Raw genomic sequence first — 14326 nt, 5'->3', positions numbered from 1 at the left:
ATTTCTCTAGAACTGTCTCAATGTCATTTGAGCCTTTCATCGTGGCCTAATATTTACGTGGCGTTCAACACAAAGAGGCTCTATTGTTGCAGCCGGCTCCAACCGGTCACCTTTAAGCTCCAGCCCGACACAAGCCCAGAGGTTTTCACCGACAAGTTCCTCTTGGTGAGATCACCTGCCAGCGCATTTGGAGGCGGCCGCATTACGCGATTTGATGAGCGGGACGCGATTGTTCATATATCTGTGTCCGGTCCGGCCCGGCCCAGCGGCTCAGTTGGTATTTAGGAAAGTACGACCTGGCGACGGCTTCTGTACATGATCCGGATGATGGCGGAAGAGTTGCGCGTTTGAAAAGTGTAAAACTCAACCCCTCGAATGTTGAATCAGAGGCAAAGTGCCGGAATGAACTGGAACGCTCTCGGCTCTGAATACATGAGATTCCCCGTCGCTAAGTTGGAGGTGGATGAGAGTTGCTTTCCAGGAAGTCCAGCTGCTTCTGATTCGGCCTTCCGGGGATACCGTGACCCGGATGGTCGAAGACCTGTCACCAGCGTTAAAATGCTTTGTTGGACTGGTTCCACTTTCCCTGGTCTATTTTGTTTTAGGGATTTAACATGTGCCTTGTTCTTTTCTTTTGGGAATTCGTCTATAGGTGCGCTCTCGTTGTGGTCGGTGGCTGATTCAGTCGATGGGAATGGAAGACATGTTGTTCAGGTGTTTCTAGCGACTCGGTTCGTAAGTTTGTGGCCCCTTGGACTCGAGACGTGATTTACCACTTTAATATTTCAAAATGCAAATTGGAATTACTGTATATTGGAAAAATATATTTAACGGTTGGATCAGGGAAGACTAAAATGTATAATTGGAAACGCAATCAAGACACATTTATGGGCCAGATTAATTTGGAGTCAGGGGATGTATAAGACACAGATGCATCATTATTAAAAGTGGTGACCACAAAGCGAAGTCGGGCCCAACGTAACTGGACTGGACTCTCTGACTAGTCGGGTGATGCTTTGAGTTGGTAATCCATATTGGATATAGTAATAACGAGGGAAGTCCTTAAAAGTGAAATGCAATGCAATTTACGTCCTGTATATTACAGCAGTGACGAAGCTCCCGCTGCCGTCCTTCTCACACCTCCGTCCAATAGAAGAAATCATTCCTGCTGCCGGGGCCACGAGAAGCTCCGCTGCTGGTGCTGGAAGCCGAACCGGAAGCCGGTAAACCTCCGCTTTAGAGGAGATCTCCTCCGACGGCGGAGACACGACGGCGAAATGCGGCAAACGCCGTCCGCCTGTTGTTTCGAGATATTTAAATAGGAGATTCACTTGAAATCAAGCGATTCCACTCCTGATTTGGAGTGAAGGTATTGGAGATTGTTCATGTCAGGACTTTTGTCGTGGGTGAGAGGACATGGCGGTTCTTCTCCTGTTCCACAGCTGCAGAGAACAGCACGAGGAACTTTGCTGCTGTACAACCTGCTGTTTGTTGTTTTTGAGCAGGGGCATTGCTGTGTTCTTACTCTCATTTTGTACTTTCACTTGGTTACTATGTCAATACTTCTTACTTTTTCTTTCTGATACCTAGTTTTATATGCAACAATATATAAATAAATACTACATATTTTTCTATATTTATATATTTTACTATCCTGGTGAATGGTGTGATTATGTAATCCTTCTTTGAAGTCTAATGACGTTGATGCTGACCTTCTTCCTGTTGTATTCACGCATACAATGAGAAAACTACTCTTGTAACTTGAGTCCTCTGAGTATTTATACTCGAGTAGTTCTTCTCAGCACACTTGTTTATTTCCGATTCACAAATTGGACGGACCGCCGCAGCAAACTGTGTCAGTCAATCGGACAGGGAAAGGACATTGTGACTGCAGGTTCGCTCTGAGGAGAGCAAATTATACGTTAAGCAGATTTTTTTATTTTTTTATTTGTAAATCTCTTATTTAACAAATAATTACAAACTCTACATGTCTGGATCATTCAGTTGGAATTTTGTGCAGAATATTGGCTTTACTTTGACTTTCACTTTGGAGTTTCAGCCTGCCTGTAAGATTGACTTGATAATTGTTTCTCCAGAGATCCTGTTGGTAGTTTCAAATGATGCTAATGCTGTACCCACTAAAGAAACCTTCAGCTAAATAATCCCACCGCTTACATTTAAGGTCTCTTTTATAGCCTGAACATGAGAGGAATACATACAAACCCATTACATGTTTACACGGCTCATCATGCACATCCTCCTAATCCAGTGTATGAATCATTTTTCGGACACTAGAGCGACCTCTAGTGGTCCAATTATGAAACATAAATGCTGCAAAATTAGGTTTTACATTTTTAGCACTTATCTGCATGCTGGCAGTACACCTTGAAATAATTGTTTTTTTCCATTAATGAAAGACAAACCTTTTACAGGTGAATTAAGGACTGCACTTAGTTGACCGAGCAGAGGTCCAGTGATGCTCTTGAACACATTGCTCTTTGGCTACTCTGTTACAAGCAAATGTTTATTTATTTTTGCTAAACCAAGTTATTTCAATGACTAAAATTTTGCAGATTTGAAATGACATTTCTGTGTCCTTTCCTTCCACAGTTGACATCAAAGAAGTTTGTTATACCAAGCCACTGTATCGATCTGATATCAGCATATATTTGTTTTGTTTTTTAAATTAAACATACATAATACATTCAGAAATGACATTGCACATATATTCCGACTATATTCAAGGTTATTAATTAAAATATTTTCTTGGTTAAATAAGCTTTACCAGTTCTAACAAGCTACAGAGTTTATCTAGGTTTTAATCTCGCAGATTAAGACTATTGGACTATTGACCCAAATAAAGGTCCATAAATAGAGAGTGAGTTTGGGCTTGTCCTCCAGAGATAAAGTCATCATTAGTATTGTGGTAAAATGCTGAGGCCTCCTGAGTGTCAGACTTTGAACAGTAATAAGGCAACATAAACTGATTATGTACCCTTCACAACTTGCCATTTCTCTCCTCATAAGTATATATTTATTTCATTAAATTGTATTAAATAAAACAAATTATTTTTATTTGACATTTATTGACAAGTTCTCAATGAACTACCCTCATGTACAAATAAAATCTATTTGTTTCTGCTCAGATTATTGTTATGGTAAATTGTTCCAACAAATAGGTCTGCTGTGTCTGTTTTTGTACTTTTAAATAAAGCTTTTTTTCCCTTCACTGAGATGTGCACATTTGCTCAGTTTAACAAATGCATGGAACACAAGCAAAAACAACTGATTTTGTGACACAGGACTAAAATAAGAATAAATTAATTTGCATGCAGTGAATGTAATTTTCTTTCCCTCTTAAAAGACGGCGATCATTGGCACAATTGTGTAAAATCAAACCAAGCTATTGGCTAACATACAAAACTTGGTCTCCCATGAGACAAACACAGTTGACATTTTGAGAAACAGAGGAACGTGAAACGATCAAATGTTTAAAAATCACTTTTTTGTTTTGGTCTGAACTACACAAATTAAATAAATGAAAACCTTCCTAAAGCACGGTTCAAACATCAAAACATACGAAACACAAGTTTCACTGGGACGTGGATTTAAATGTGAATGATGATGCCAAAAACAAAGATTCTCCCTGGAGATTGGAGCAGATGTTCTGCAGAAGCTGCAGCAGACTAATTGTTAGCCGCCTGTTGAATCACTAGCTTCGTTGCAGTGAATTAGTCTTTAGCATGCTGTGGAAATAAATGGGGAAACAGCTCCCACTTCGTAAGAAGGCAGGTGCATCCGGTTTGTCCGTACAACGGTATACAAAGGGCCGTGAAATGCTACAGTCAGCAGTTTGTCTCCTCCAAAACGAACGTCTCTTTGAATCCGTCTTTCCATTTGTCAGGAAGCCATGCAGAGGAAAAGCTCAGCAAATACTTCTAACGGGCAAATGTGACAGACGAGCGACAAAGCGTCATTCCTGGCCGTCGCTGGCATCGCAGCGTCTTACCTGGAGTCACATATTAATCATCTCCTCTTTGAAACCGACACGAATCAGAGGAAGCGTGCTTCAGACGGCCGGAGACTGAGCGCCGACATGATGGCAGAATCAGGATCAGGGATGCTGCTGAACCACCAGAATCTTGATTTATGGAAAATGAATCGCTCCTGACGTTTGATGCAGTCCAGGCGGACGGGTCGTTTCCTTGCAATTGGTGCTCCAGGTATGGAGGGGGATCCGTTCTCCGGTTCCGTGAGCTATTAATCCTAAAAAAAAATCTACCATATATTTCATCCTCCTCGCAGCGCTTAAGTTATTCACAAGAAAGCAGTCCCTCTTAAAAACTGGGATAATGAAAATGAAACACCTGGATTCAATCCAGCTCTGCGGGATAGGAGGTACAGCTGTTTCTGCACGGGGTGGGATCAGGGATGGGCGCGGCAAGGACAGGAACGCCTGGACGCCGCTGGAAACACGCCTAGAACTCATCGTCAGACGTAATCAGCATGATTTTATCCGACTTGTTGGCGCTCTTGTTGCCCGTTCCCGCTTTTCCGTTCTGGCTGGGCTGGACCACCTCCTGCGTGGACTGCTGGGTGTACTGCTGGTAAGCCGGGGAGAAGTTGTGGATGGCATCCTGGACCATATCTCCCGGGTTTATCGTCTCCTTCAGGCCGCTGGAGATGCTCTGCATGGGAGGGATGCTCTCTGTGGGGACAGCCATGAGAGGAACGTGTCAGCGATTGCACTACGAAAGCATCAAAGTCCTTTCCTGGAGACGTCTCCGATCCGCTCTTACATTTCTTGATTAATTGGAATGCAGAGCTTCAGTTTTCCCCACAGTCAGACTAAGCTAAGCTAACTGCAATGCAAATCTGTAGATCTACAGATCAATATGATCATGTGATTGAAAAAACAACAGACTTCAAACGCTCACATTCCAGACACCTGAACAGAAAGTAGTAATTATTTTTTACTCGACTTAATGTCACATGGAATTCATTTTGCCTTTCAATCAATCGGTCTTGTTCTAATTTCACAGCCAGCTCTCAGATGTCAGACCAGATAATTAGCAATTGATTCATTCCCTTCATCTGCCTTTCATTCGGTCTATCGGGAAAGAATGAGTGGGGGTTCAGCGGAATGCCAAACCACAGATGTAAAACACGTGGTGATGGTGGGGGGGGGGGGCAGCAGAGACATGCTGTCAGAAATAAGGCTACATAGGTCGGTGATTGGGGGGGGAGGGTGAATTATCAGCTGCTCAACACCGGAGCCAGGTTATATTTATATTTCCAATGAAGGCAAGATGAATGAAGGATTTGTTTCCACATGGAGGATTAAACAATCAATCCTTCCATTACGTCTGGACTCTGGATTGTTTTTTGGGGGGGATTAAAGCAGAAAGTGGTCGGTGGTATCGAGCTGAAACGGGAACGTTTCTATGTTCTATTTTCTTCCTCATCGACCGTGCTTCTGCATGTAAAACAGGTTATAGGATCAAAAGGTTTCCCGCAACAGGAAAAAAAAAAAAGAAGCCAAAATGAGAGATATTGCTGTGAAGGACCTTTCCCATGAGTTCCATTTGTAGTCTCTACGTGGGCGGCGCTCGCTCCTCTACCTCTTCTACCGCCTCTACTCTGCTTTCCTGGTGACATCCTCTGTGTCATGAGTAATCGATGTGCCTCCAGGATAACGGAGGTCCTGCTGACTTCCAGCCCGACTGGAGGACTGATAACAAGCACGGATCGGCAAGTGTGCAAACATTCCGTCCTGTGCATCACTAAAATAAAGGGAGTGAATGTGAACTCTGAGCATGAAAGTCATTCTGACCAGGCACAAAGAACAGGACAATGCAGTTACTGCTGCTGCAGGGCGGCGCGCCAATTAGCCTCAGAGCATGTTGACATATTTTAAGGGCATTTGCATACGGTCTCTGCAGGCCAGGGCTCACCTGGAACGGCGTTCTTCTTCTCCTGGTAGACGTTGCAGGTGAAGGCGTATCGGAGGGCGATGGCGGCGAAGAACATCTCGATGCAGATGATGAAGTTTTGCCAGCCGGCCGCCACGGTGCCAGCGCCAACCTCTTCCCCGCCAATAGAAAGCACGTTGGGTATGACCCCGCAGCGCTCCAGGATGGCGAGGACCATTCCTGTAAAGAAGCAGCGATGCTCTCATGAGAGATCCGGGTTTTTTTGTGAACAGAAAACAACGCAGTCGGGGCAAACCTACCCTGCCAGAAGGACAAGAAGATGACCGATTTGATGGTGAGGAATTTGAGCACCGGTTCGTACGGCCTGAGCAGATCGCTTGTCGCGAAGAAGAAGAGGAAGAGCGCGTAGAGAGCCAGGCTGACTGAGAAGTTGTAGATGATTGTGATGTAGAGGTATCCTCCGTTTATGCTGAACGAAGAAGGAAACGCAGATATTATGCAGCGTTGATACAGCGGTCACCACATCTATAATGGGTGGCTATAGAAATGCTAACGAATGCTGTCCGTCTGCATGCCGGGCAGCCCCCCCAGGACGCAGCTGTGACTGCACTAATTGCTCCGGTGCGGTATAGGAAGCACAGGCGGCCGAAAGCGTGGACGTCAACAATCAATGAATCATCAAGGCCTCACTACAGAGCGTAACGAAAGGCTGGAAGAAAACGCATGAATAATTTAAATCCTGTGTCAGAGCTGCGTCGTCAGAGGGCGATGATTTGGAACTTTTGAATCAAGTCCAGCTGAAACTTCAGAAAGGAACACTGAACAGTGGAGCAGATGAGGGCATCTTTTCCAACTTCTGATTACCCCCCCTCCCCCATATTATATTGAGACCATTATTGGCTTATGTGATAAGACTGAAATCTGGCTAAAATAAAATCTCCCCATCTTTCACTTGACATCCAACACGAACGTTCGAGATGAAACGATACCTCTCGTCTCACGAGACTCCGCCTCGAAGGCTTTTCATTTCAGAACACAGAACCAATATTTGGGAAAACTTAATTTAGAGAGATATTTTTCTCTTTTTGTTAGTCCATATTTCAAAAAGCCTCCAATTCCTCCTTTGCATTACTGACAACACTGGCGAGGCCGCAACGACAGCAAGGATAGCGGCTCATCGGCGACGACCCGCAGCTTCAATGTGAAAAGCGTGACTAATTATATTATTATCAAAGCCTGCACAGACTTGTGCACAACTGGAACTAGACGAGTGGTGCTGCTTGCTCACTTAAAATCCCCGTCGTGATATTTGCCATAAGCCTGAAGGATGATGGTGATGACGGCCATGATGGGCTTGACGACGCAGAACTGCAGAGTCGCCTGGAGAAGACATGAAAACAAGCAAGGACAAATCCCTTAAATCTGATCGTCCTAGAAATCAATAGCTATTTAAATATTACATTTATGCATTGGACTCGCTGCAGCCTCCGTGCTGCAACTTTCTGCTATAATGGTGAAACAAGTCCGATGCATTCGGGGTCCAGCAGACACCTATTATTGGGCGTCCACTAGATGTTCTGTAAATTACACAAAAATACTAATAATAATACAAGGATATTTTACTCAGAGGTTGCGCAACCGCAGTAAGAAATAAAACTACAGCAGCATTTTGGATGTCGACAACTTTTCACGATATTAATAATTAATGTGGAGGATATTTGTGTTTTGAATCTCTTTCCACTGTGGCTGCAAAGTGCTTGCCATTGCATGTGGTATCCGTGCAATCGGGTTGTGCTGCTTTATTATATTAACCTTCCTGCTCGTACATCCACCGCAGCAAATTACAGTCCATGAAACTGATTACACACAAATCAAGCGGTTTATGCGACTGCGCCGTCGCCTGCCACTGTTTCTTCTTCTTCTTTTCGTCCATCTACGAGCCGTCACCTGGCTGTGCAAAATAGCGAGGAAAAGTATGCCGGGGTCGCATAATGCAGAATGTGACCAAAGTTAGACCCCCGGATCTTTTTGGTGCATGCCATTTGTCTGCACAGAATTAGATTAATGTAGCAGAGAAATAAACTGTGTGTGTTTTCTTATTCATCCAGGTTCCTGTAATCCTGGACTTTTTATTTTTTAAGATGTTTTAACCTTTATCCAAGAGGTCTCTTGCATTATTTATTTAGTTTTCCCAGTGGCCCACACCAGCGCAACCCCCCCTCCCCAAGGTTTAGATTATGTGTTTGCCAAGTTTCAGGAAAATAAGACCCTAAAGTGTCCTACAAGGTGATAAAGTGCTTAAGGCTGAAACGTCAAAGGCAGTTTAGGATGCAATAGCCGCTTATCCGCTAACCTTATCTCAGAGAGCCACCGCAACTCTAGGCTGCTTTCCCCGTGTCAGTGATTCATTTGTTAACCTCTCCTCCAATCACACGTCGAAGCCCTCCAAAAAAATAAATATGAAAATATGAAAAAAGCATGGAGGATTTGGTGCTCTCTGCAGGGCAGGACTGACTGGCTTAAAGTGTTGGCGGTATTGAAATGTTCTGCTTGGTCCAGTCCAAATTAGGCTCGTCGAGCGCCAACAAACCAATGGGAGTTTCAGCATGATACCAGAAGGTTCTTGTTAAATTCTACTACGCTGGCCTCCTCACGGAACCTGAGGAAATATCATTCAACCAAGACTCCTTTCAGATAAAATGCTGCCAGTCCCTGGGGAGACAGGCTGAGCGTTTATTGCTTGGTGATGATTAAAAACAATGAAATAATAAAAGAAAATGCTTATTTCACCATGTATTTGGTTTTGAAGACATCACTCTGTTCCAATTTGCATCATTGTTAGACTGGGAGCTCGTGCAGCATCCCGAGACCCTGGAGGGGAGCTCTGCACTGACAGCTCATATTATCTCTGTGTTTATTATCGCGTTGCTTTCAGCTGGTCTCACTTCTGTTTTTCTTTTTGTTAAGCCTTGGATGTTATCCTCTTTAAAAAAAGAAAAAAATTAAAGCATGCATCCAATTATAACAGCTGTCATTTTAAAGCAGCATGGCCATCGGGACAGAATGGTAATTAGGAGCACGGTGTTGTTTATGAAAACATGTTGAGTTCTATCTTTTTTTTTTTTTTTTTGCACGTGTATAATTATTTCAGGAGTTGAACAAAGCGTCTCAGGAGGGGAGATATGGAAAATTGAAACTCACCTGTTTGCAGAATCTTAAAAAGCCAATGGAGTAGCCCATTCCGACGAGGCAGCAGGTGCCGTACAGACAACTTGACCTGTGAAAGCAACGGCAGGAAGACGTGTTTGCTATTTGATGACAGTTTATTTGAGCAGTGGGCTTCGACCCGCAGGCTCAGTCCCCATGGATGAAGACGGATTATTTATCACTGGAGAAGAGACAGATTATTCGATGTTATCTACGAACTTCACCATTGATCAATTAACCGGGAAAGAATAATTGGCACTTTAACTGATGCCTGCTGCTATAGTTTATTGCAGCAGTTTGTTGATTCTGTTCCAAGTCAAATTCACTCCAGGGTATTAAAAAAAAAAGCCAAAAACGAAGTGTTATAGTCTAAAAAAAACTCTCGAATTTCCTCAGCCGTTCAGCTGGAGAAGGCCACGCCCTCAACACAATGCCCCGCCCCTCAAAGGGAAAGACATGGATTTTATTGGTTTTTCCTTATGTGATAATGCTAAACTCAGATTCATTTGGAATTAGGAACCCTGACATGTGGAGGATTAGTTTGACATGTTTATAGAACAACATCCGCAGTGAGTAAACTGTGGATTTAAACGCTTCTCTGTGCTGTGGCATATTCAGCTCTTAATGCCTTTGGGTTAAAGCTGCATCCATTACAAACTCAGAACGAAGCCAAAAAAATAAAAAATAAGGAAGACGTTGAGGTTTCAGCAGATGCAATGAGACTTTTGAAGCATTGTTTGGAGTGTTATTTTATTATTACTTTAAGCCGTCGGTATTTTGTAGAAAGTACAGAGCGCTTCGGTGAATTCAAATAAATGGTAGCAGAGAAGACAGATTTCAGTTCCCAAGCAGCCCGACTCAGCAGAGAACCCGCAGTCTTATATTACCTCCTTGGAAAGAAGAGACAAATTGATGCAGGTTATTGATGCCCAGACGCACGGATGCATACTCATCACTTGCAAATAGGAGCATTTATATTCAGTCATATTGGATTTTGGAAACAAATTGCGATTTGTCTGCAGAGTGGAAATTGAAAGGCGTTTGTTGGACTTTGTGTTTCTTCAGACCGAACCTGATCCGAGTGTTTTAAGCAGTTCATACGTCTGATGCTCTGCATTAAAAGAAACGTGACTAATGGGACGACTGTGCTGCTACTTTTATGACACGCAGAAGGCAACGACGTAAAATTTATACCATGTCTCCAATGGTTGGTGCTGCCAGTGGCGCCATTTATCAGGGCTGAAAATTAGCATTTGCGCTATCTTGAGAAGCTGGCGAACAGCTTCTGCCCCACGGCTCAGTTAGCCGCAAAACAAATCCCATCTAAGTCTGATCAAAAGCTCTGAGATAAAGCACAGCTGTCACAGATTAACAAGCTCAGCTGTTTATTGCCTGTTCTTACACTATGTCATTCAAACACAGACGTTTGTGGCTGTAAATGGGATATCTTTGATGCACTTATGACTTAACATTTAAAAAGGAAAGAATAAAATTGCACAAGTGGAAGGAGAGCACTCACTGTATGGGCTTCCCTCGAATCTCTGACATGATTGCGCTCTCTCCTCCTAAATACTCAAAGGACAGGCTCAGGAAGTTGTAGATGACAAACGCTGTAACAGAGAGGAGTGTCGCATGTTAAACTCTGGACCAGACGTGCATCCACGGCATGATCTGAACTGTAGAGGCGCTTCTCAGCGCCTTCGAGTCTAACTTTATGCAAAAGAGGTCTAATCCTCTCTAAGAGGAGACAACGGCACGATGATAAAAATAATTAGTCCTGCATTGTGGAATAAAAAATGTTTCAGTCCTTACATTAAGAAGCTTCCAAAGGCTCTGTGTCTTGGAAATCCCTTCCTAATCCATTGTAGCTATTTGAGGAGGGATTAAATGCAGCTAATGCAGATGGTGTCCGGTCAAGAGGAGGTTCATTATGGTGGTATTCCAGTATCCGTACCTTCTGATGTGCTGCGCGATCAATCAGCCACAAAATTGGCCTGAAAACTGGAAACTAATCTCCTGAATAATGCATTTCCTACTTTTCCTTCCTTAAATTAACATTTATGTACTCTATTCTGCATGTGATTCACATGTGGAAGCTGAGATAATCGGTCCACTTCAACAAATCTGTGATTTATAGATTATTCTAACACTGAAGCCCTGAATGAACCAGTCACACATAAACGTTAAGGTCCGAACTAAAACAGCCTCGAAAACATTTAAATGCACCTTTAAATTTAATGCTTCCATTCGGAGGGAAATGCAACAGATAAAAGAAAGAATGCTACTAAAGTTCCCCCCCCTTAAGAAATGCAACAGCTCAAACAATGAGAGCGGTCCCAGTGATGACAGTGACCTGGGTGGAAACCAGTTCGGCCAGTTCTTCATTCGAGGTGGGCCGCTGCGCCGCTTACCTTCGTAGCAGTCCCGTATGGAGTCGAAGTAGACGTAGTACTGGTCGTTGCTGATGAAGAGCAGGCTGAGCCACGAATCGAAAGCATAAACGGGCACGATAAACAGGATCCGGATGATGTAGCGCTGCTCGTTGGGGACGGTGTAGGATCGTAGGTGTGTGTAAATCTAGAATAAAAATAGAAGCAAGGCAAAAGGAAAAACACAACAACAACAAAAAACTCATCTTTCTGAGATCTGTCCCAGATATCACAGGTTCCAGTTATGAATTCAAATCAAAGTTCATCAATAAAATACCAGTAGCGTAACATTAAAACGTAATGATAGTAGCAAGATATTATTATAAAGCTTTCAATGAGACGAGTGGAACAAAAATCACTGCGCTGATAAACGTCTTGACTTTAAGGTCCTAAAAGCCGCCACATGGCTTCCATATAAGTATAACGCAGCAACCTTTGATGGAATATGCATCTATACCATAGGGAAGTCTTGTTATTTTACACAAGACAAATCCCACGCCTCATAAGGCAGTTTCCACCCCTGTGAGACGCAAACGATGAAATGAGGCTTTTAGGTCAATGTTGTCTGGTAATTTGAAAATCTGATCTCAAGCGAATAAATTATGAAACGTTAAGCTGTGGGGAAACTGAACGTCTCTGATCCATTGGAGAAGAAAGTAGTTTGACATTGTAATTTAACCACAGTTAAACACAGTTATTTTCTACAGGAATCCTAATGAGCAGCCTTAATTATAGCCGTGGGGTACGGCAAAGTTGCACAGAAGTCAGGCTAACATGCAAACAGTCAGACAACCTCAAACACAAGTAAAGAAATACAGAAAGACAAGAACAATTAGCAGGTTTGATATGACAGTCTGTCAGACTCTTCCTCCAGTATTACTATCCCTATACAGACGAACACAGACATGCACAAAGTGCCTTTCAAATTTATAGCTTAATAAAAGCTAAACGGTCATAATAAATATCATTCATTCCTGCAGATAGAGAAACAGTGTTCGACAATAAAATAAAAACACAAGACGATGACGGCTTTATTACTGTGGAGAAATCAAACACAACATCCCTTCATTATTAAATCATTAGGTAAGAAACATTATTTGATTCAATATCAAGGATGATAAAAGCTTGAGGTTCTAAACTGTTTTTTTTTTTTAAACAAACAGTTTCTGTTTCTGCCAACAACTATGAGCTCATTCATTTGGTGTAAAACAGAAGCGACAGATTACAGTCAGAGTCGTCGCCACAATCCCAGACGCTCCGGACTGGGAAGGGACCAACAAGCCGACGAAGCAAAAGAAGGAGCCAGACTCCACTGACTACCAGTCAGAGAAGCTTTGGAAACTTTACAGCAAAGAGGATCTGAGGTCATTGTCGATCTGCGTTTAGTATTCAGAATGTGCGTTTAACAGTCTAAAGCAATCCTCTGGAGCCGAGTCGGATGAAACACCGGCAGCATCGCAACGCTAGTCCTGCACACCTTTTTATCCCCCCCTGTGTAACGAGCCCGGCTCCATTCCCCGAGCTGTACGCTTGATTTTTATTTGTTTAATTAAAATGTCTCGTTGTTCATCCAAATGCGCACCATAAAAAAATCTAACAAACCAATTTGTTGGATATTGAGTCACAAATCCCTAAATTAAGAACACTTTTCAAACCGCAGGATTCGACACACAGACGATCTGTGACGAAAAAGAGAGCCAAGGAAATATTTAATTACGCTTAAGCGATAGCTTTGACCATGTGCGTTTACAATACATGTGATGAAGAGTAGAACTCCACGCCTGGGGACGGATGCATATCCAATGATCTCAATCTGGGCACTGAAACAAGCCTCACAACAACACAAAAAGCAAAAAACTCGCCCTAATCCTTTATAACCTTCTGAATGCCATCTTAGTATCAGCTGATTTCCCCGCTGATAATATACTGCACCCCGACTGCAAGAGATAAAACCATAATGATAAACCTTAATCTGTGCACAGCGGGCAGCGCACCCGCTCGAGAGGCAACACTCATTTACAGGGCAGAAATGGTTTCTGGGTAAAAGTGGGCTGTGAGTGAGCCATTTCCTCTCCCCCCCCACTTAGAGAGCGATCCATATATATCTAACGTTCTTTAATCAGCTAAAAGATTTCTACTCTAATGGTCACTATTCATTTTTCACTAAGGATTTCCCCCCTCAATGCCAGGACAGCAGAAGTGAGAGGAAATAATGTAAAGAATGACATCATGATGGGGGGAAATGTTTTTTTTCCATCTGTGGGATGAAATCTACTCGTCTGGGAAGTTTGTCAAAATGACGCTGGCTCACCTGGTGGCAGGTGATGAGCAAGGCGGACCAGACGAAGATCCCTGTGAGGGCCTGCGCAGCCACCGTGTTCAAGAACATCTGGTCCTCGGTCGTCCCGTTCCTCATTTGATTCACGGTCATGTTGGAGATGTCCGACGTGTCTGGGAGAATCCGTGCAGCCAGGTGAACCGCGGAGACCTTTTTGGTCGATGAGCCCATGTCTTTGATGTTCACCTGAAACAACGCACAAAAAAACAATTAATAATAATTAGACATGTTACTTTACACGTGCATCGTCATTGATCATTTCCCCGAGAGTATGTCCGCAATGCTGTTGTTTCTATGACTTGAAATTAAAAAAATAAATATTTATATAAATAAATAAGTATTTAGGACAAAATAAAACATGTCACGCATTTGTGATAGATAAAGAATATATTTTCAATGATCATTATCTCCACAGTTGT

General features: G+C 43.0%; 1 protein-coding gene across 1 annotated transcript; it reads right to left on the bottom strand.

Annotated features, from left to right (window-relative positions):
- Nucleotides 1–4478: 4478 nt before the first annotated feature.
- On the bottom strand, nucleotides 4479–14099 carry tmem184a (transmembrane protein 184a; the record flags this gene model as incomplete). The annotated part of the gene is made up of 8 exons (XM_068749757.1): nucleotides 4479–4708; nucleotides 5955–6152; nucleotides 6233–6402; nucleotides 7222–7313; nucleotides 9135–9210; nucleotides 10660–10750; nucleotides 11552–11717; nucleotides 13881–14099. Coding segments are annotated over 8 exons (1242 nt in total), but the record flags the coding sequence as incomplete, so codon positions are not given.
- Nucleotides 14100–14326: the final 227 nt, after the last annotated feature.

The sequence above is a fragment of the Brachionichthys hirsutus genome, chromosome 16, assembly GCF_040956055.1.
Source record: "Brachionichthys hirsutus isolate HB-005 chromosome 16, CSIRO-AGI_Bhir_v1, whole genome shotgun sequence".
NCBI lineage: Eukaryota > Metazoa > Chordata > Actinopteri > Lophiiformes > Brachionichthyidae > Brachionichthys > Brachionichthys hirsutus.
The sequence above is the reverse complement of the archived record's forward strand: the minus strand, read 5'-3'. Positions and strand labels throughout refer to the sequence as shown.